This window comes from Anomaloglossus baeobatrachus, chromosome 1, assembly GCF_048569485.1.
Source record: "Anomaloglossus baeobatrachus isolate aAnoBae1 chromosome 1, aAnoBae1.hap1, whole genome shotgun sequence".
NCBI lineage: Eukaryota > Metazoa > Chordata > Amphibia > Anura > Aromobatidae > Anomaloglossus > Anomaloglossus baeobatrachus.
Genome location: NC_134353.1, coordinates 439,288,355 through 439,311,787, shown reverse-complemented (window position 1 = coordinate 439,311,787; position 23,433 = coordinate 439,288,355). Strand labels below are relative to the sequence as shown.

The window sequence follows — 23,433 nt, the reverse complement described above, 5'->3', positions numbered from 1 at the left end:
CACCCCCCCACCCCCAATTTTTATACCCAGCCATGATAAAGCTACAGCTGGGGGCTGGTATTTTCAGGCTGGGGAGACTCATGGTTATTTGTCCCCCCTAGCCTAAAAATAGCAGTCTGCAGCCGCCTACAATTGTTGAATCCATTAGATGCGACAATCCTGAAACTTAACCCGGCTCATCCCGATTGTCCTGGTGCAGTGGCAATCAGGAGTTAATAACAGCTCACAGCTGCCACTAAGCTCTAGATTAGCAATGGGAGGCGTCTGCAATACCCACCATTAGTAATCTGCAAGTGAAAATAAACAAACATAAACACCAAAAAAATCCTTTAATTCAAATAAAATACACCCACACCCTCTTTCACCCCTTTATTAATCCCCAAAACACCCAGGTTTGATGTAACCCACACGAGATCTCACGATTTCAGCTCTGCTGCATCTGAAGCGATAGCGTGCAGATACAGAATGTGACCACCCGCTGTGAGCTTCAGGCAGAGACTGAGCTAAAGTGATAAGTGGTACTGTCACTCAGGTTATTTGCAGTCACAGCTGGAGGTCCCCATGGCCCTCCACCTGTGGCTGCAGATAACCTGACCTCAGGTTATCTCACTGAACTGAGTGATCTCACTTCAGGTGAGTTCACGGATTTCACAGACCTGCATATCCTGGCAGAAAACTGTATTTTTTTGCCAAGAGATGCAGATTTGGTTTCTGAAATTTCTACACCATTTTCCTGCGCCCAATCTACCCCTCCTGGCAAAAAAACGCATCAAAACACCATGTGGGTGATACGGGTTTTTTTCGAGGAGTTGCAGATTGGGTGCAGAAATATGATGTAACAATTTCAGCACCAAAGCTGCATCTCTTGAAAAAAAAAATGCACAACGGTATTGAAGCTGTTTAGGTGCGGATTTCTGCCAGGAGGTGCAAATTTGGTGCTGAAATGTCTGCATCAGATTTTAGCAACTAATTTGCACCTCCTGACAGAAAATGCCCCGAAAAGGCGTCAAAACCGTTTTCGTTCATTTTTTTGCCAATGGATGCAGATTTGGTGCTTAATTGTATACACCATATTTCTGCACCCAATGTACACCTCCTGGGAAAAAAAAAACACATCACTATAGTAACCAAACCATATGGTATTTTGATGTGGGGCTTTTTTGCCAGGAGGTGTACAGTACATGGGGTGCAGGAATATGGTGTAGAAATTTCAGCACCAAATCTGCATCTTTTGGCAAAAAAACCCTGTGGTTTTCTGCCAGGATATGCAGGTCTGTGAACTCAGTGACCTCACCTAAGGTTAGGTCACTCAGTTCAATGAGATCACCTGAGGTCAGGTTACCTGCGGTTACAGGAGGAGGACCATGGGAACCTCCAGCTGTCATCGCAAATGACCTGAGTGACGTCACTGCTCATCATGCGGCTCAGTCAGCCTCTGCCTGAAACTCACAACAAGCGGTCATGTTCTGTGCCTGCAAGCTGTTCCTTCAGCTGTACTAGAGCTGGAATCATAGTGGGACCTCGTGTGGATTATATTGTACCTCGGTGTTTTGGGGATTAATAAAGGCATGAAAGAGGGTGTTTGTATTGTATTTCAAATAAAGGATTTTTTTGGTGTTTGTGTTTATTTCTTTTAACTTACAGATTAATAATGAGACGCCTCCCATTCCTAATCTAGAGCTTAGTGGCAGCTGTGAGTTATTATTAACCCCTTATTACCCCGACTGTCACTGCACCAGTGCAATCGAGATGAGCAGGGTAAAATTCCAGGATTGTCACATCTAATGGATGCAACAATCCTGGGCGGCTGTAGGCTGGGGAGCCCAATAAGAATCGGTCTCCCCAACCTGAGAATACCAGCCCCCAGCTGTTGGCTTTATCATAGCTGGGTATCAAAATTGGGGGGGGACCATACACCGTTTTTTAAAATTATTTATTTAAATAATTAAAAAAGCTGCATGGGGGCCCTTTTATTTTGATACACAGCTAAGATAAGCGCACGTCTGGGGACTACAGCCTGTAGCTGTAAGCTTTATCTGTGCTGGGTATCATAATATAGGAGGACCCTATGACAATTTTTTTATTTATTTATTTTTACACCAATCTAGACACACAGACAAGCGTCTCTAATAGAAAGCAGTGAGACACGCTGTCACACAGGGTGGGAGCTCGTCTGACTGCAACAAGAGATGTGGGAAAAAGGAATGCATATCTATGAGGGATATTGAGCAGTCCCGGAAGCAGCATTACAACCGCGCGGAGACAGGTAAGTATAAAGTGCTTGCTCCAATCCCTTTTTACCACCATTTTTAAACGCCTGATTTGGGCCCCCATACACTTATATGGAGACCTGCATCTGGCCAAATATCAGTGATCGAATCTAGGCCAGAACCTGTTTTGCTTTTTTCTTAAACCCGGTTAGACCTGCAGATCCTGGGTATCTGCAAGTCCGCCCATCACAAATTCTTAACCATTCTAGTGTACTTTTGGATATATGTTGCTGGTAATTATCTTGTTGTATTACCCATTTTGTTCAATTCAATTTTCTTCCACTTGAGAGCACATTTTGTTCTCAAATTCTCCAATAATCTGTTTTTATTTTTCCTTTTAACAAGATGAAAGCCTCCAGGAAACCAGATTACAAAGCAGCCACACATTATAAAGGAACCGCCACCATAAATTGAATTTAGATATGGCCCACTTTTATTTACAAGCTTCATTTGATTGTCTATTTTTTTCCCGTCATTGCCTAGTAGACCAACAACTGTTGTCCAGCTTTGTAAGTACTGCGCTGAATATGGTAGGAATTGAGAGAATGGAGAGTATTGGCAGAACATGCAGTTTTTGGTGCAGACATTTGGTGTATAAACGTTCATCAAAATGCGTCTAGTGTTTCTCTTTCCGTTTATGTGGTTTTTCTCTAATATGTACAGTGCCTACAAGTAGTATTCAACCCCCTGCAGATTTAGCAGGTTTGATAAGATGCAAATAAGTTAGAGCCTGCAAACTTCAAACAAGAGCAGGATTTATTAACAGATGCATAAATCTAACAAACCAACAAGTTATGTTGCTCAGTTAAATTTTAATAAATTTTCAACATAAAAGTGTGAGTCAATTATTATTCAACCCCTAGGTTTAACATTTTGTGGAATAACCCTTGTTTGCAATTACAGCTAATAATCGTCTTTTATAAGACCTGATCAGGCCGGCACAGGTCTCTGGAGTTATCTTGGCCCACTCCTCCATGCAGATCTTCTCCAAGTTATCTAGGTTCTTTGGGTGTCTCATGTGGACTTTAATCTTGAGCTCCTTCCACAAGTTTTCAATTGGGTTAAGGTCAGGAGACTGACTAGGCCACTGCAACACCTTGATTTTTTCCCTCTTGAACCAGGCCTTGGTTTTCTTGGCTGTGTGCTTTGGGTCGTTGTCTTGTTGGAAGATGAAATGACGACCCATCTTAAGATCCTTGATGGAGGAGCGGAGGTTCCTGGCCAAAATCTCCAGGTAGGCCGTGCTATCCATCTTCCCATGGATGCGGACCAGATGGCCAGGCCCCTTGGCTGAGAAACAGCCCCACAGCATGATGCTGCCACCACCATGCTTGACTGTAGGGATGGTATTCTTGGGGTCGTATGCAGTGCCATCCAGTCTCCAAACGTCACGTGTGTGGTTGGCACCAAAGATCTCGATCTTGGTCTCATCAGACCAGAGAACCTTGAACCAGTCTGTCTCAGAGTCCTCCAAGTGATCATGAGCAAACTGTAGACGAGCCTTGACATGACGCTTTGAAAGTAAAGGTACCTTATGGGCTCGTGTGGAACGGAGACCATTGCGGTGGAGTACGTTACTTATGGTATTGCCTGGCCTCGGCACGGGTGGAAACTTTCAAAGGCTGTCCAGGCCGTGGAAGGCTAACAGTAGTTCCATAAGCTTTCCACTTCCGGATGATGCTCCCAATAGTGGAGACAGGTAGGCCCAACTCCTTGGAAAGGGTTTTGTACCCCTTGCCAGCCTTGTGACCCTCCACGATCTTGTCTCTGATGGCCTTGGAATGCTCCTTTGTCTTTCCCATGTTGACCAAGTTTGAGTGCTGTTCACAAGTTTGGGGAGGGTCTTAATTAGTCAGAAAAGGCTGGAAAAAGAGATAATTAATCCAAACATGTGAAGCTCATTGTTCTTTGTGCCTGAAATACTTCTTAATACTTTAGGGGAACCAAACAGAATTCTTGTGGTTTGAGGGGTTGAATAATAAATGACCCTCTGAATAAACTTTTCACAATTTAAAAAAAAATAAAAAAAGAAATAACATTCTTTTTTGCTGCAGTGCATTTCACACTTCCAGGCTGATCTACAGTCCAAATGTCACAATGCCAAGTTAATTCCGAATGTGTAAACCTGCTAAATCTGCAGGGGGTTGAATACTACTTGTAGGCACTGTATATGAGAATTAAAAATTGTATTTTTAAAGGAACTCATTAAAATATTGGATTTTATCTAAATATGTTTACCAGAAGCTGGATCATTCACCTTTTTTCTTTGTACTATGCTGAGACAGCAGCAGGATCCCGTGCTTCAAAACATTGGAGCAGAAGATGTCTGATGTGGGATTAGCTGGACTTTTTGTATTTTCAGTATAAATATCAGCACCAAATCTGCATCTCTTGACAAAGAAAACACTGATTTCTGCCAGGAGATGCAGATCTTATTGAAGTCAGCAAATTCACCTGAAGTGAGGTTACCAAGTTCACCTGAGGTGAGTTTAGTTGCACTCACAGGTTGGGGACTGTGGGAACCTCTAGCTGTGACCACTGTTAAACTCAGAGATGTCACCGCTCACAACTGCTGTGAATGCTGGTAAACTCAGTGATGTCACCGTTCACAGCTGCGGCTCAGTCAGTCTCTATCTGAAGCCACTGCGGGCGGTCACGTTCTGTGAACATGCGCTACAACTTCAGTATGTAGCAGAGCTGGGATCATCGTGAGACCTTGTGTGGTTTACATTGCACCTAGGTGTTAGGTGGGTTAATAAATGGAAGAAAAAGGGTGTTTTTTTGTATTTTATTTAAAAGAAAAGATTTTTTGGAGTTTGTGTTTATTTTCACTTACAGGATTAGTAATGGGGGGGTCTCCTACACCCTTACCCATTACTAGGGCTTAATGAAAGCTGTAATGGTAATGGATCCAGGAGAAAGTGGTGGTAAGTGAGTACATTCACAATACACAACAGGAATATTATACACAAATTTAATGAAGAATAACTGTCATGGGTAAGCTTTTTTTTAAGAAAGATGTGTATAACTGTCAAGTTAGGAGACAAATACTGCTCAACAGAGATAAAACAAGGGATCTTTGTAAAACTCAGTATGAGTTTCTTGTGAACGGTCCTTTGTAAGAGAACCATGAATGAAAAAGATTATAGAATTTCTAACTAAAATAAAACATATGACAGAGATTTTCCATTTATTCACTTTAAGTGAATCAGATGTGTATGTGATCTTTTAAAATGAAGGGTCTTCATTGGTTACTGAAATTATAAACAGATGAGCTTATGTAAATCCCCATGGTCCCTTGTTAATTCAACCATGAAATGCAGTGCATATCCATGTTATTGGGTCAGTAATATTGAGAATCATATTTGTTCTTTAACATGTCCAGTTGTAATGCATTCATGCCAATTTGTGATTGTTAGAGACCACATGATGCACCTTTCTCAGATTGTAATTGTACTGTTGCAGTCGTGGCCAAAGGTTTTCAGACTGACAAATTTAGGTTTTTACAGATTGCTGCTTAAATACTTTTAGATCCTTTAGGTTATGTGCCCTTGGTGTCTTTTAGACACCAGCGGAGCCTTCAAATTTGCCCAGGCATAGTCACTTTTGGAAGGTGCCATAAGATGTTTTCCTGCAGATGCTGGCATCTTTCACTCTCAACTGTGAAGTACACAAAGCCGGAAGACGCCCTAAGAATGAACATAGAGTAGTAGAGAATGGGTTTCACAGCCGCGCCAAAAGACTACTGGATTCTTCTCAGATTAATGTTTCTTTTATTTCATAACAGGTCAAGTCTACGCGTTTCAGGAGAACACAGCTCCCTTCTTCAGGACAAACCAGCAAAGAATCATCAAATTTTGCTGGTTTGTCCTGAAGAAGGGAGCTGTGTTCTCCTGAAACGCGTAGACTTGACCTGTTATGAAATAAAAGAAACATTAATCTGAGAAGAATCCAGTAGTCTTTTGGCGCGGCTGTGAAACCCATTCTCTACTACTCTCTGTTATCTGCCTCTTGGGGACCGCTGCCGGGACTTGGTGTTACATGCTGCTATAGGTGTTGTGACTGTCACAACCCGAATTGGTGAGTAGGATTATTCTTTGCTTCACCCTATATATATTGGGGTAAGACCCTATTGCGCTTTCTTTTTCCACAGTTTTCACTAAGAATGAACATGTCACTTCTTTTAACCTCTTAAGGGTTTCCAAACTGTGAAATGGTTAAAAGTGATGACATAACACTGAATATGTGCATGGCATATCATTTCACGTTGATGTGCATTTTTCTCATTTTATAGGCTACTTTTTTAGGCAGATTCCAGCTAAAAAAGGCACTATGCCACTGTCAGATGTTTCTATGCTTACTGAAGTACAATTATATGGAAAGGCTGAATACTTACAGCTTTGACCCTTATTTTTGAAGACGTCTGCAATTCGTCTTGACATGCTGGATATCAGCTTTTTGGATAAATCCTGAAAACCCAATCTTGTTTAATCATTGCTTGGAGTTAACCACAATTTCTTTATTTTTCTTTGTTCCCTCACTTTTTGAGTATTGACCACAAGTTCCCAATGTGATTGAGATCTGGGAAATGTTTTGCCCATGAACCCAAAATTTAAATGTTTTGTTCACCTAGTCACTTAGTTTTCATTTTTGCTTTCTGACATTGATCTCAATCATGTGGGGAGCAGCATTGTCCATCACCAAATTGTTCCTTGATCATTGGGAGAAGTAGTTCTTGAAGGATGCTTGGATACCATTCTGTATTCATAGACACTATAAAAAATTAATTGGCACTATAAAACTTGAAGCCGTAAATTTTGTGAAAACCTACATTTGTGTCAGTTACAAAAGTTACGGCCACAATAGTATGTCATTTTTTTTTCCACCAGAAGCTCACTTGACTGTACTGTAATTCATGATCCTTGCTATTAATATGTTTTGTGATTCTTTTCATACATTGGGGTTGTGTGTCTTTGTGTATAGATGAGATATTTCACTCTAGATCCAAACAACAAGGGATCAAAATACATCATAGGGTGTAGGTATATTGTCAATGCGAATCACAATTGCAGCTGAACATTTATAATGAACAATAGCCCCTTAACCCCCCTTAAAAAAATACAAATATAGAAACTACCTTTTTTGTGTCCCATCTCTGTTTGTTGAGTGGTTTATCAGTTTCTGAAGAATTATCTTCCATTCCTGGCACAGTCAGCAGCAACACTGAATAAACATATTTAAATGAAAATACTGAGATTGTTTTGGCTGGTTTTGGTAACTACATAGAAAACACGGTAAATTGGTAAAGCTTCAATATTTTCATGTACAAAAACACATGACTTAACACATTTTACAAATTTCAAACTCATATCTGGAAATGAATACATAAAGCACCAAAAATGAAATTATTGTTCTAACAATTTGTACTGTTTTGGGAGAGATGTTTACTAAACGGGTAGAAATACAATCAACAGGACAGCATTTGATGGCTGAAGGTTCCCCAGTTGGGAACTTCACAATTACTAAGATGCAAGTCTTGGATCTCTTATTTAAATAGAGTTAGTTCTGCGTGTGCCCTCAGTTATTGGTATGAGGCCCACAAAAGTGAATTTGTCAACCTGTGTGACTGCAGGTCCATATAAACACAAGATTCAGGCCCCCCGTTCTCATAATCAGGAGTGGTCCCAATAATCACATAGTTATCTATCATGTTGTTAGACAAGTTGTAATATTGAAACAAACCCTTTAATCTTAAAAACTCAGAAAAGCCAAGTTCTGTGATGGCCACCAGATATCAAAGTACACACTGCACAAAGCACTCATTTTATTTTAAGGCCCTGTGCGCACTTGCCGTTTTTTGCCGCGGATTTCCTGCGGTTTTGCTGCACGTTTCGCTGCATGTTATGTTCATAACATTTCTGCAGTGATTCACCAGCAAAACCTATGGGAAAAAAATGCTGTGCGCACAATGCGGATTTTGACAGCTGCATGTTTTGCTGCGGGATTCCCGCAGCAAAAACAATTGCATGTCACTTCTTTTCTGCACGTCGCTACGGCATTTCACTCCATTGACTGCCATGTAATCGTGAAATCCCGCAGGGAATAACGCAGGCAGCAAATTCTGTGCTGTTCGCTGCGTTTTCCTGCATTATTCCCTCCGATATTTCGCGGTTTACCTGAGGTAATGTTCATCGCTGCTCTGCGGTTTGCAGGGAAGTGATGTCATTATGACAGGAAGAGGAAGCGGAGCAGAGTAAACACACAGATCACAGACACAGACATAGAATACACACAGATCACACTCACACACAGACATGGCATACACATGCAAATCAAACGGACATATAGAAAAAAAAACACGTGTGCTCCGCCGTATTTTTACCGTCCAGCCGAGGTAAGCACACAGCGACGGCCCGGTATTCTCAGGCTGGGGAGGGCGAGGGGCAGGGTTAATGCCCCCCTTCCCCTCCCGCAGCCGAGAATATCAGCCCGCAACTGCCTCGGGACTGTCACATCCATTATGCGGCAGTCCCGGAGTGTCCCCGGCTCTTCGGTGCGGTGGCAATCAGGGTAGTATAAGGAGTTAATGGCGTCGGATCGCCACCACTAAGTCCAGGCTTGATCATGGCAGCATCTGTAGAAGGTATACAGATTTTTAAAGAAAGCTCAAAGAAGTCAAAGATAATAAAATACTTTTTCTTTATTGAAATGTCTTCTCTTTTATAAAAACCTGTATCATCCTGTCCTTGGGTACTATACAGTGGAGTTATTTATATATATTTTTATAAAAGAGAAGACATTTCAATAAAGAAAAAGTATTTTATTATCTTTGACTTCTTTGAGCTTTCTTTAAAAATCTGTATACCTTCTACAGATTTTGTGTGATTAATTCTGTAATAGAAGCTTTACCACCTAGGTGGTGGAAGTATGTTACAATAGGCAAGATTTGTGAGTTATTGATCATGGCAGCGTCTATGTGACAGCTGACATGATCAACCCGTAAGTAAAGTGAAAAAACGCACACCGAAAAATCCTTTCTTTTTTTTTTTTTTTAAACACCAAATTTTATTCCAAATTTTCATGTGCATACATCTTATTAAACAATATAACAAGTATGAATTCACTATGTCCATTAACAGGTTATTGGCAATTAACTATTCCTCTTGTTTCCCTTGTTTTCCCCCCCTTAACTATGTTTCGTCTCCCTTCTATTCTAAAATAACCCCCCCAACAGCTTAGCAGGTCAACCACCATTTGTGACCGTACTAGCTCTTCCCTTTTTCCTGCCCAAAGCTCGAACTTTTGTTTCGCCCCCTTCCATTCCTCTTTTGCTTTTTGGGACATAGTTTCCAAATATTTCATATATTTTTCTCTAAGCGTATCACTAGCTTCTTGGTATTGTGTATGTGTATGTCTCTTGATTGTAGCAGCATACCCCATTAGCCTCCCTCTCAGCACTGCTTTTGCTGCTTCCCAAAATAACATTACATCCGTCTCATGTTCACTATTAGTATTACTATACTCTTCCCACCAGCCCTTCAGTATTTTAACAAATTCTGTATCCCTAAGTAAAAAGGAAGGGAACCTCCATAAATAGTCCGATCCCCTCTGAATTGTGTCATTTATTTCTAAGGTCACCGGGCTGTGGTCTGATATCACCATGTTCTCAATATCTACATCTTTGACCCTACTCAAAAATGATTGGTCAACCAGAATATAATCAATTCTTGACCATGCGTCATGCGGATGTGAGTAGTGAGTGAATTCACGGTCATATGGGTGCTGTAGCCTCCAACTGCCCTTCAGATTTGTGTCTTCCAGCAGCCTAGCCATCAAGCCTTTTGTCGTTCTTGTCTGCCCACCTTGACCCCTGTTATGTTGCCTATCCTCTTCCCCTAAGACCACCGCATTGAAATCTCCTCCCACTATTTTGTTCCGTTCTGTGTCCATTCCCACTTTACTTGTGATGAGTTTGAAAAACGAGTTGTTGGGGGCATATATTTTGTGTATGCTAAACTCACCCTGCGGGCTGTTTAATTTTATATGGACATATCTACCTTCCTCATCACTATCTTGGGAAGTTATCGTATGATTGAAATGTTTGTTTAATAGAATCATGACCCCTGCTTTCCTTCCCGAGGAGCCCGACCCAACTACTTTTCCTACCCATAATTTCTGCATTCGGAAAAAATCTTCCCATAGTAAATGCGTTTCCTGCAGCAGTGCGATATCTACCTTCAATCTTTTAAGATGTCTCAGAACCATCATGCGCTTGTGAGGTGATTTCAGACCTTTCACGTTCCATGTCACTATTTTAACCATAGTCCCCGTTGCTCATGTTTTTTGCGTCGCTATGTGTCCCCCCGTGTGCGTGGCTTTGTGTTCCTTCTAACTTCGCTGTGCGCTTACAACTATGTATTGCCTGGGCGCAACCTTGTGTCCCAATCTTGGCATTAACTATAAACCTGTTGGCTACCCCCCCAACTGCCCTCAATTGTCTTTCGGTATGTTTATAGCGTTGCTTTCCCTGAACCCAACTATTCAACCTAGATCTATTGTCAACTAACAACCCCTCAACTGTCCCCCCCTTTACAATCAATCGTCTCATCACTTCCATTTTTTCTGTGATGCTCCTGGCTCCGCAATCCCCTCTCAGCCATCTGATTAACATTTACATATAGCCTGTCCCCCATTGTTCTGTTATCTAACACACCAGAGCAAGGCCTTCCTGGTCAATAGCCTTGCCAGCATACAATACCCCCTCCCTCATTGCCCATACATATTATTTGTTGCCTCTGATCTCAATTTCACTCCACCTCCCATTAGCATAAGTGATCTGGCTACCAGAGGAGCGATTTATCAGTAAATATTAAAGAGAGAGAAACCTGGTCCCCCATAGATGTTAGGACCCCTCTACACCCCCGAGAGGGCAGGGCACCTTGGTCAATATAAATTGAAGAGGCGAGGAGAATTAAAGAGAAGAGGGAGTGAAAAAGGAAGTGGAAGAGGAAGTAGAGGAGGAAATAGGAAGTGGGAGATGAAGTGGTAGAGGAAGTGGAAAAGGAAGTAGGAAGTGGAAGAGGAAGTAGGAAGTGGAAGAGGAAGTGGAAGAGGGAGTAGGAAGTGGAAGAGGGAGTAGGAAGTGGAAGAGGAAGTAGAAAATGAAGTAGGAAGTGGAAAAGGAAGTAGAGAAGGAAGTGGAAGAGGAAGTGGGAAAGGAAGTAGGAAGAGGACATGGAAGAGGAAGTAGGAAGTGGAAGAGGAAGTGGAAAAGGAAGTGAAAGAGGAAGTAAGAAGTGGAAGAGGAAGTAGGAAGTGGAAGTGGAAAAGGAAGTAGGAAGTGGAAAAGGAAGTGGAAAAGGAAGTAGGAAGTGGAAAAGGAAGTAGAAAGTGGAAGAGGAAGTAGGAAGTGGAGTAGGAAGTGGAAAAGGAGGTATGAAGTGAAAGGGGGAGCAGGAAGTGGAAGAGGAAGTAGTAAGTGGAAGAGGAAGTGGAAGAGGAAGTGGAAGTGGAAGTAAAAAGTAAAAATGCAATGATAAACAGTAGATGTTAGGGGTGCTTCACACACAGCGAGCTCGCTGCCGAGATCGCTGCTGAGTCACGCTTTTTGTGACGCAGCAGTGACCTCATTAGCGATCTCGCTGTGTGTGACACTGAGCAGCGATCTGGCCCCTGCTGCGAGATCGCTGCTCGTTACACACAGCCCTGGTTCGTTTTCTTCAAAGCCGCTCTCCTGCTGTGACACACAGATCGCTGTGTGTGACAGCAAGAGAGCGACAAATGAAGCGAGCAGGGAGCAGGAGCCGGCGTCTGACAGCTGAGGTAAGCTGTATCCAAGATAAACATCGGGTAACCAAGGTGGTTACCCGATATTTACCTTAGTTACCAGCATCTGCAGCTCTCACGCTGCCTGTGCTGCCGGCTCCGGCTCTCTGCACATGTAGCTGCTGTACACATCGGGTTAATTAACCCGATGTGTACAGCAGCTAGGAGAGCAAGGAGCCAGCGCTAAGCAGTGTGCGCGGCTCCCTGCTCCCTGCACACACAGCTGTGCGCTGGTAACTAATGTAAACATCGGGTAACCATACCCGATGTTTACCTTAGTTACCAGTCTCCGCAGCTTCCAGACGGCAGCTCCGTGCAAGCGCAGCGTCGCTTGCACGTCGCTGCTGGCTGGGGGCTGTTCACTGGTCGCTGGTGAGATCTGCCTGTTTGACAGCTCACCAGCGACCATGTAGCGATGCAGCAGCGATCCTGACCAGGTCAGATCGCTGGTCGGATCGCTGCTGCATCGCTAAGTGTGAAGGTACCCTTACTCATCCCCTGCATTCCGTCAGTCCCCTCTCTCCTGGGCCCCTCAGTTCAGTTCAAAATATCAATTCTCCTTGTAGCCTCTATCATGTCGCTCCCTTCTTCTGGTTTCCAGGCCTACACAACGGCGACCTCCTTGTCTTTGGGCTTCCTGCATGGATCTCTCTCCCCTCCTCTCTCCCCTTCATCCAGTTTTTCCGACCCGATGCCCGGCTCTCCTCCTCTCCTCCATGCCGGTCATGTTGTCTCTCCGGGGATTCCTCCGTCTGGTTTCTGTTCTCCATCTCCTCCATCCACTTCTCCGCCTCCCTCAAGTCTTTTGTCGCAAAAAGGGATCCATCACGTCTTGTTACTCTCAGTACTACAGGATAGAGCAGTTGGAATTTTATGCCTTTACGGTACAGCGCAGTGCAGATCTTACTAAAGGCTTTCCTTTTGCATGTAACCTCCGCCGAGTAGTCCCCGAAGATCAGCACTATATGTCCTTGTAAAGATAATTGGGTCCTCCTTCCTCTAAACGCTCGCAGCAGCTCTTCTTTGTCTTTGTATTCCAAGTATTTTATTATCACTTGGCGCGGCCTGGCTGGTCCAGTCACTCCCGTGCTGCCTTCCTTCCCATTTGTTCTTCCTGTGCCTGGATGCTCTCTTACAGGGCCCCCTCTGTGTGCTCTTTCCACCCTGCATTTATGCGTCAGACCTAGCGCCTTGGGGAGCTCTGCTTCACATATGCTGTCCAATTGCCGCATGCTTATGGATTCTGGCAGTCCCACCAGCCTTAAATTGCTTCTTCTGGAGCGGTTTTCCAGATCTTCCAGTTTGTTTCTGGGCCTGGGATCCCTCTCCTGCAGCTGCCCCTTTAATGCTGTCACCTCGTTCTCTGTGTCAGAGATTCTTTGCTCCATCTCTGACATCCTGGCTCCCTGCTGTGTGATCTGCTCCTTCAAGGGAGATAGCGCTGCCCCCACCATAGCCTCCAAGGAGTCCTTGATCCTGTTTGCCAGGTGCACTGCCACTGCACCAGCCAGACGGTCATAGTCTATTTGCAGGCCTGGGATCTGGTTGTGCTGCTGGGCTGCCCGCTGCTTTCTCAGCTGCTCCCCCTCCTCCTCCATCTGTCTCTGCTCACCTCCCTGCATACCGCCGCGGCACGCGTCCTCCGCCATCTTGTGCTCCATGTGCTCTCCTTCTGCAGCACCCTGCTTCTTCAGCTGTCTGCCGCTGCTCCGGAGGAGGTACCGCTCCATGCACGGTCATCTCCCGCTCCTTGCCTCCCGTTTTCCGCCTCCTCCCACGGCTGTGGGGCTCTTTTAGTCGGTGTGTGGGGCTGAGGAACGTGCGGAGCTCTGTCTCCCGCGTCCTCACATCACAGCGCTGGAACCGGAAGTAATCCTTTATTTTAAATAAAACACAAAAAAGCCCCTGGTTCACCCCTTTATTAACCCCCCCGAAACGCACAGCTCCGGCGTAATCCACGTCCTGTGATGCTTGCATCCAGCCGTGACTGACACATACTGAATGCAGCCTCGCAACGAGACAGCAGAGGTAACCACAGGGCATTTCCCACGGCCGGTAATGTGAACACACATTACCGCTCGGGAGAACTGCAGCGTGTGCTCACAGGGACTCTATCTATCTATCCATCCCTCTATCTATTCTTCTATCTGTCTTCTATTCTTCTGTCTATTTATCTGTCTACTATCTATCTCAGAAGGAAATTACTTTTTTTTTCTTCAATGTGCTTTATTGCATTGAATGCATTAAAGCACATGTACCAAACCGCATGCGGCAAACCCACGGCAATACCGCGAACAATACAGCGGTAAAACTGCAGAAAACCGCATGCGGTTTTCGGGTGCTGTTTGCAGCAGTTTTTTACCGCGGGTGCGGTAATATTTCAGACCCTGCGGAATTTTCTTAAGAAAATTCCGTTTTCCAGTGCGCACAGGGCCTAAGGCTGGAAAACATAATCATTTGAAATAGACATGCAAAGTAAGTACACCAGCCTCGTTAGGTCCAAGATCAATTTTATAATCTATGCTGTATATTATAAAGTTAAAATACATACTCTTCCATATTAAAAGCAGTAGTAAATCCCAAAAAAGTTCTAAGTATTACGGTAATCACAATGTGAAATCAATATGGTCATGGTCAGACATTGTAGAAAACAAATTGAGCTGGTCTCTCATTTTTCCAGAAAATAAGGCAATGAAAATGAAGCATATGTTCAGAAAGTAATCAACAAAATACAAATTACAACTAGTAAAGGTGAATCTTAAAAGGAGTCTGTCATGTCCCAAAATGTGATGAACCTGCAGATAAGGGGTTAATCTGCAGCGTTCGTGAACATGACAGGTTCTCTTTAATTGTAACTGAAGATAGAACAGTTTTCATCTTACTGAAGAATAACTATATTTATTAAGGTTATACCACCTAAAAAGGCCTCCTAGTACATATACTGTACATTGATTCCTATCTTCATAATTAGCACCTATAAGATAAATTCAGGAATCTATATTCAATCTGTATTCAAAAATAGAAAAGTTTATTACATTTAATGTCAATACATCTAATATATAAAGGTCAGTGTATGTATGTATGTATGTGTGTGTGTATGCATGTCCGCTAAAGGAATTTGCACCATCGCATTTACAATCACGAAATTTTGCACATACGCCCCATGTGACCCAGGAAACGTCATAGACTATGTTTGGGCGGGAAAATTTAACCCCGTGCTTTCCAGTTAAGGCTACTTTACACGCTGCGATATCGGTCCCGATATCGCTAGCGTGGGTACCCACCCCCATCTGTTGTGCGACACGGGCAAATCGCTGCCCGTGCCGCACAACATTGCACAGAAGCGTCACACATACTTACCTGCCCGGCGACGTCGCTGTGACCGGCGAACCGCCTCCTTTCTAAGGGGGCGGTCCGTGCGGCGTCACAGCGACGTCACTGAGCGGCCACCCAATAGAAGCGGAGAGACGGAGATGAGTGGCCGGAACATCCCGCCCACCTCCTTCCTTCCTCATAGCGGCCAGGAGGCAGGTAAGGAGAGGTTCCTCGTTCCTGCGGCGTCCCACATAGCAATGTGTGCTGCCACAGGAGCAACGAACTACATCGTTACTGCTGCAGTAACGATAATCGAGAATGGACCCCCATGTCACTGATGAGCGATTTTGCACGTTTTTGCAACGATGCAAAATCGCTCATCGGTGTCACACGCAGCAACATCGCTAATGCGGCCGGATGTGCGTCACAAATTCCGTGACCCCAACGACTCCGCATTAGCGATGTCGCAGCGTGTAAAGCCCCCTTTACTCTACAAAAATCCTGCAGCCATTAAACTGAATAGAGCTGGGAGCTGCAGACTATAAATAGCAACTGTCAGTGGTTGCTATAGGAACAAAATAAACAGTTAGTATAACAAGCATATGTGTGAGGTAAAAAGATGTCGGTGGTGAGACGGATAGAGACAGAGACAGCCCGGCAAAGAGACAGCCCGGCAAAGAGACAGCCCGGCAAAGAGACAGCCCGGCAAAGAGACAAACCTGCAAAAAGACAAACCGGCAAAGAGGCAAACCGGCAAAGAGACAAACGGGCAAAGAGACAGACGGGCAAAGAGACAGACGGGCAAAGAGACAGGTCTGGAAAGAGACAGATGGGCAAAGAGACAGCCCTGGAAAGAGACAGCCGGGCAAAGAGACAGCCGGGCAAAGAGACAGCCGGGCAAAGAGACAGCTGGGCAAAGAGACAGCCGGGCAAAGAGACAGCCGGGCAAAGAGACAGCCGGGCAAAGAGACAGCCGGGCAAAGAGACAGCTGGGCAAAGAGACAAATGCCCAAAGAGGCAGACCTGGAAAGAGGCAGACCTGGAAAGAGGCAGACCGGGAAAGAGGCAGACCGGGAAAGAGGCAGACCGGGAAAGAGGCAGACCGGGAAAGAGGCAGACCGGGAAAGAGACAGACCGGGAAAGAGGCAGACCGGGAAAGAGGCAGACCTGGAAAGAGACAGACCGGGAAAGAGACAGACCGGGAAAGAGACAGACCGGGAAAGAGACAGACCGGGAAAGAGACAGACCGGGAAAGAGACAGACCGGGAAAGAGACAGACCGGGAAAGAGACAGACCGGGAAAGAGACAGACCGGGAAAGAGACAGACCGGGAAAGAGACAGACCGGGAAAGAGACAGACCGGGAAAGAGACAGACCGGGAAAGAGGCAGACCTGGAAAGAGGCAGACCGGGAAAGAGGCAGACCTGGAAAGAGGCAGACCGGGAAAGAGACAGACCGGGAAAGAGACAGACCGGGAAAGAGACAGACCGGGAAAGAGACAGACCGGGAAAGAGACAGACCGGGAAAGAGACAGACCGGGAAAGAGACAGACCGGGAAAGAGACAGACCGGGAAAGAGACAGACCGGGAAAGAGACAGACCGGGAAAGAGACAGACCGGGAAAGAGACAGACCGGGAAAGAGACAGACCGGGAAAGAGACAGACCGGGAAAGAGACAGACCGGGAAAGAGACAGACCGGGAAAGAGACAGACCGGGAAAGAGACAGCCGGGCAAAGAGACAGCTGGGCAAAGAGACAAATGCCCAAAGAGGCAGACCTGGAAAGAGGCAGACCTGGAAAGAGGCAGACCGGGAAAGAGGCAGACCGGGAAAGAGGCAGACCGGGAAAGAGACAGACCGGGAAAGAGACAGACCGGGAAAGAGACAGACCGGGAAAGAGACAGACCGGGAAAGAGGCAGACCTGGAAAGAGACAGACCGGGAAAGAGACAGACCGGGAAAGAGACAGACCGGGAAAGAGACAGACCGGGAAAGAGACAGACCGGGAAAGAGACAGACCGGGAAAGAGACAGACCGGGAAAGAGACAGACCGGGAAAGAGACAGACCTGGAAAGAGGCAGACCTGGAAAGAGGCAGACCGGGAAAGAGGCAGACCGGGAAAGAGGCAGACCGGGAAAGAGGCAGACCGGGAAAGAGACAGACCGGGAAAGAGACAGACCGGGAAAGAGACAGACCGGGAAAGAGACAGACCGGGAAAGAGACAGACCGGGAAAGAGACAGACCGGGAAAGAGACAGACCGGGAAAGAGACAGACCGGGAAAGAGACAGACCGGGAAAGAGACAGACCGGGAAAGAGACAGACCGGGAAAGAGACAGACCGGGAAAGAGACAGACCGGGAAAGAGACAGACCGGGAAAGAGACAGACCGGGAAAGAGACAGACCGGGAAAGAAACAGACCGGGAAAGAGACAGACCGGGAAAGAGGCAGACCGGGAAAGAGACAGACCGGGAAAGAGACAGACCGGGAAAGAGACAGACCGGGAAAGAGGCAGACCGGGAAAGAGGCAGACCTGGAAAGAGGCAGACCGGGAAAGAGGCAGACCGGGAAAGAGGCAGACCGGGAAAGAGGCAGACCGGGAAAGAGGCAGACCGGGAAAGAGACAGACCGGGAAAGAGACAGACCGGGAAAGAGACAGACCGGGAAAGAGACAGACCGGGAAAGAGACAGACCGGGAAAGAGACAGACCGGGAAAGAGACAGACCGGGAAAGAGACAGACCGGGAAAGAGACAGACCGGGAAAGAGACAGACCGGGAAAGAGACAGACCGGGAAAGAGACAGACCGGGAAAGAGACAGACCGGGAAAGAGACAGACCGGGAAAGAGACAGACCGGGAAAGAGACAGACCGGGAAAGAGACAGACCGGGAAAGAGACAGACCGGGAAAGAGACAGACCGGGAAAGAGACAGACCGGGAAAGAGGCAGACCGGGAAAGAGGCAGACCTGGAAAGAGGCAGACCGGGAAAGAGGCAGACCGGGAAAGAGACAGACCGGGAAAGAGACAGACCGGGAAAGAGACAGACCGGGAAAGAGACAGACCGGGAAAGAGACAGACCGGGAAAGAGACAGACCGGGAAAGAGACAGACCGGGAAAGAGACAGACCGGGAAAGAGACAGACCGGGAAAGAGACAGACCGGGAAAGAGACAGACCGGGAAAGAGACAGACCGGGAAAGAGACAGACCGGGAAAGAGACAGACCGGGAAAGAGACAGACCGGGAAAGAGACAGACCGGGAAAGAGACAGACCGGGAAAGAGACAGACCGGGAAAGAGACAGACCGGGAAAGAGACAGACCGGGAAAGAGACAGACCGGGAAAGAGATAGCCGGGCAAAGAGACAGCCAGACAAAGAGATAGCCAGGCAAAGAGACAGTCGGGCAAAGAGACAGCTGGGCAAAAAGACAGCCGGGCAAAGAGACAGCCGCACAAAGAGACAGCCGCACAAAGAGACAGCCGGGCAAAGAGACAGCCGCACAAAGAGACAGCCGCACAAAGAGACAGCCGGGCAAAGAGACAGCCGGGCAAAGAGACAGCCGGGCAAAGAGACAGAAAGAGAGACAGACAGATACAGAGATTGAGACAGATAGACTGATGCAAATACAGACAGAGAGATAGCAACAGACAGACAAGGAAAGAGACAGACAGCGAGACAGACAAACAGCGACACACAGACAGAGACTGGGAGAGAGACAGAAAGACAGTTATTATCCCGGGCAACCCCCGGGTACTACAGCTAGTATTTTATAAAATTCATTATACATAGGCTACAGCAAGCATGGATATGAGGGGGGACAAAGCCGCACTACAAAGGGTGGCAACAAGGGAGATTGCTGCAAAAATTCATTATATATAAATAAAGCTGATATAGCTAGTAATGGCTTATACAGTACATAAGACAACAGTACTTAAAAAGCATGGCCTATTTCCCATATGTAAGAGGTAGAACATTAGGGTGTCCATGTATGTATCTGTAGCCATATAACCATCTGATACAGCACACCAATGCACCACCCCCACCTCGATGCGCGTTTCACCGCATTTCCGGTTTCGTCAGGAGGCGTATCATTAGTGTAGTGTGTGCCCTATATGTAGGTCCCGCAATTAGATTCAGCCTTATAATCTCGGTCAGGTGTATGGGCGCACATTGCCTCATGATGCACATACTGTGAGCGAGTCACACATCGAGAACATAATTTGTCACATGACCGCGATTCACGCAGTCAGCGATCACATAATGCTGAGCAGGCCTGGAGACTGGAAATTGCCATGCCAACTATCTCTATTGGTGAGTCGCCCACAGGAAATGTGTAGCGCATGACTCCTGCGTGTCCTCCTAACAGTAACATGAGTTCCGTCTCAATACAGCAGCAGAAAAACACCCTACAATCCCTGTCAAAGCATCTCCCATAAGGTATAAATAAATATTCAATATATTGTCTCCTGAGAGCAGTTCATCTGACATATCTTACATATGAACTTATACAGTATATTTCCTATAAGGATTAAGACAATTTCATAACAAAATACATAGTGCATTTATATAACAGAGCATCATGCTCAGTCACTATTACATATATTTCAATATTTAGGCATTATATAGATGCATCATATTAACCCCTTCAGCAGGGCCGGACTGGGATTAAAATTCAGCCCTGGCATTTGGGGGTACACAGGCCCACTTTTTGCTTGGTAAATGTGTAATATCTTTGTGCACTTGTATATGTGAGTACTGTATGGCACTATGTGACACTGTATGGCGCTATGTGACACTGTAACACTCTGTCACACTGTATGGCACTATGTGAGCACTGTATGGCATTGTGTGACACTGTATGGCACTATGTGAGTACTGTATGGCATTATGTGAGTACTGTATGGCACTATGTGAGTACTGTATGGCATTATGTGAGTACTGTATGGCATTATTTGAGTACTGCATGGTACTATGTGAGTACTGTATGGCACTATGTGAGTACTGTATGGCGCTATGTGAGTACTGTATGGCATTATGTGACACTGTATGGCACTATGTGAGCACTGTATGGCATTGTGTGACACTGTATGGCACTATGTGAGTACTGTATGGCATTATGTGAGTACTGTATGGCACTATGTGAGTACTGTATGGCATTATGTGAGTACTGTATGGCATTATTTAAGTACTGCATGGTACTATGTGAGTACTGTATGGCACTATGTGAGTACTGTATGGCATTATGTGACACTGTATGGCACTATGTGAGTACTGTATGGCATTATGTGAGTACTGTATGGCACTATGTGTGTACTGTATGGCATTATGTGAGTACTGTATGGCACTATGTGAGTACTGTATGGCATTATGTGAGTACTGTATGGCACTATGTGACACATTTTAGCAGTATGTAGCAGACCATGATATATTTTTTGCTCTTTGATTCCCTGATTTGTGGATTGTTCCGCCATATACCTGTGTCCTAATCACTCTACAAGCGCTGCAATTACTACAGGGGATTGTACCTATGCGGACAGGTCCAGGACTAATATTACTGATATCACAGTAATTAGTCCTCGATTAATGACTCCGCGCCCCTCCCCCCACACACACACAATACAATGCACCCCCATTACCCCTCCCACACACACACACAATACAATGCACCCCCATTACCCACACACACACACAAATACAATGCACGCTCCATTACCCCTCCCCCCACACACAATACAATACACCCCCCATCACCTACTACACACACACACACACACAAATACAATGCACTCCCCATTACCCCCTCCCCACACACACAGTACAATGCACCCCCCATTACCCCCTCCCCCCACACACACATACAATACAATGCACCCTCCATTACCCCCTCCCCACACACAAAACATTGCACCCCCCATTACGTCCTCCCCCCACACACACACACAATACAATGCACCTCCCATTACCCCCTCCCCACACACAATACAATGCACCCCCCATTACCCCTCGCCCCACACACAATACAATGCACCCCTCCATTACCCCCTCCCCAGACATAATACAATGCATCCCCTACACACACAAATTACACTGCCCCATCACTACACACTCCTGCCTCCCCCCCTCTCTCGGAATATAGTACTCCCCCTCTGCCTGTCATAAATCTGTGTTCCTTGTGTCCTCAGCCCCTCCCCACTCATCCCCATTAATTAAACCTGTCTCTTCGGCTCCTCCATTGAGCGCTTACCGATTCCTGATACAGCCCGTGTGGTGCCCGCAGCACTGTGATGACGTCAGCAAGGTGCTGATCTCATCACGTTGCTGCACGTCGGGGGCGGGGCCCAGTCCCGGCGCGCTGTTTAAATGTATTTACGTCTGAAAGACGCAAATATATTTGAATAGGAACGGAAGGAGGAAGAAAGCTGCGGTCACCGACACCGCAGCGCTCCTCAGTTGTGTGTGCATGCCGGGAACACAGCACACAGCAGGGCCAGCATAGCACAGCGCTGCCTCCTGCTGCAGCTAGTGTGCTCAGCATGCACACACTGCTGAGGAGCGCAGCGGTGGCTGCAGATACAGCGACCCACTCCAGGCACCGGCCCACTACAGGGACCGGCCCATCTGGCATTTGCCAGAATTGCCCTATGGGCAGTCCGGGCCTGCCCTTCAGCCCGCAGCCTGTTTTCACCTTATAATAATATTTATTCACTTATAAAGCGCTATTAATTCCACAGTGCTTTACATACATTGGCAACACTGTCCCCATTGGGGCTCACAAGCTAAATTCCCTATCAGTATGTTTTTTGGAGTGTGGGAAGAAACCGGAGTACCCGGAGGAAACCCATGCAAACACAGGGAGAACATACAAACTCCTTGCAGATGTTGTCCTGAGTGGGACTAGAACCCAGGACCCCAGCACTGCAAGGCTGCAGTGCTAACCACTGAGCCACCGTGCCGCCCTGGATTTAAAGACCAGGCCATTTTTTGCAATTTTGACCAATGTCACTTTATGAGGTTAGAACTCTGCAACGCTTCAACGGATCCTGGCGATTCTAACATTGCTTTTTCATTCATGACACATTGTACTTCATGTCAGTGGTAAATTTAGGACAATATGTTTTGCGTTTATTTGTGAAAATTTTGGAGATTTGGCGAAAATTTCGCAATTTTCAAAATTTAAAATTTTATGTCCATAAATCTGAGAGATATGTCACACAAAATAGTTACTAAATAACATTTCCCACATGTCTGCTTTACACCAGGGCAATTTTCGAAACAATTTTTTTTTCATTAGGAAGTTAGAAGGGTTCAAAGTTCTTCAGCAATTTTTCATTTTTCCAACAAAATTTACAAAAAAAATGCAGGTCCACATCACATTTGGAGTGACTTTGAGAGGCCTAGGTGACAGAAAATACCCAAAAGTGACCCCATTCTAAAATCTGCACCCCTCACACTGCTCAAAACTACATCCAAGAAGTTTATTAACCGTTTAGGAGCTTCTCAGCAACCAAAGCAATGTGGAAGGAAAAAATGAAAATTTTACTTTTTTTGCACAAAAATGTTACTTTAGCCATAAAATCTAGCATTTTCACAAGGGTATCAGGAAAAAATGCACCATGAAATAATTGTGCAATTTCTCCTGAGTACACCGATATCTCATATGTGGTGGAAATCAATTGTTTGGGCGCACGTCAGAGCTCGGAAGGGAAGGAGCATCATTTGAATTTTTGAAAGCAAAATTGTCTGGAATAATTAGCGGATGCGATGTTGCGTTTGGACACCCCCTGAGGTGCCGAAATAATGGAGCTCCCCCACAAGTGTCCCCATTTTGGAAACTAGACCCCTAATGAAATTTATCTAGATGTTTAGTGAGCACTTTGAACCTCTGGGGGCTTCACAAAAGTTAATAACTTTTAGCTGTGAAAATAAAAAAAAATTTTTACCATGAAATTGTTACTTCAATATTTCAACCAGGTAGCTTTTTTTTCACAAGGGTATGAGGAAAAATTGCACCATAAAATGTATTGTGCATTTTC

General features: G+C 45.6%; 1 protein-coding gene across 4 annotated transcripts in view; it reads right to left on the bottom strand.

Moving 5' to 3' along the window:
• CRTC1 (CREB regulated transcription coactivator 1) overlaps positions 1 to 23,433 on the bottom strand; it is a 1,360,738-nt gene that overhangs the window by 555,165 nt on the left and 782,140 nt on the right. For all 4 annotated transcript variants that reach the window (XM_075352648.1, XM_075352649.1, XM_075352651.1 and 1 more), the window contains one exon: positions 7,408 to 7,493. In XM_075352648.1, coding sequence (XP_075208763.1) covers positions 7,408 to 7,493 — 86 coding nt within the window. The remainder of the gene's footprint in view (positions 1 to 7,407; positions 7,494 to 23,433) is intronic.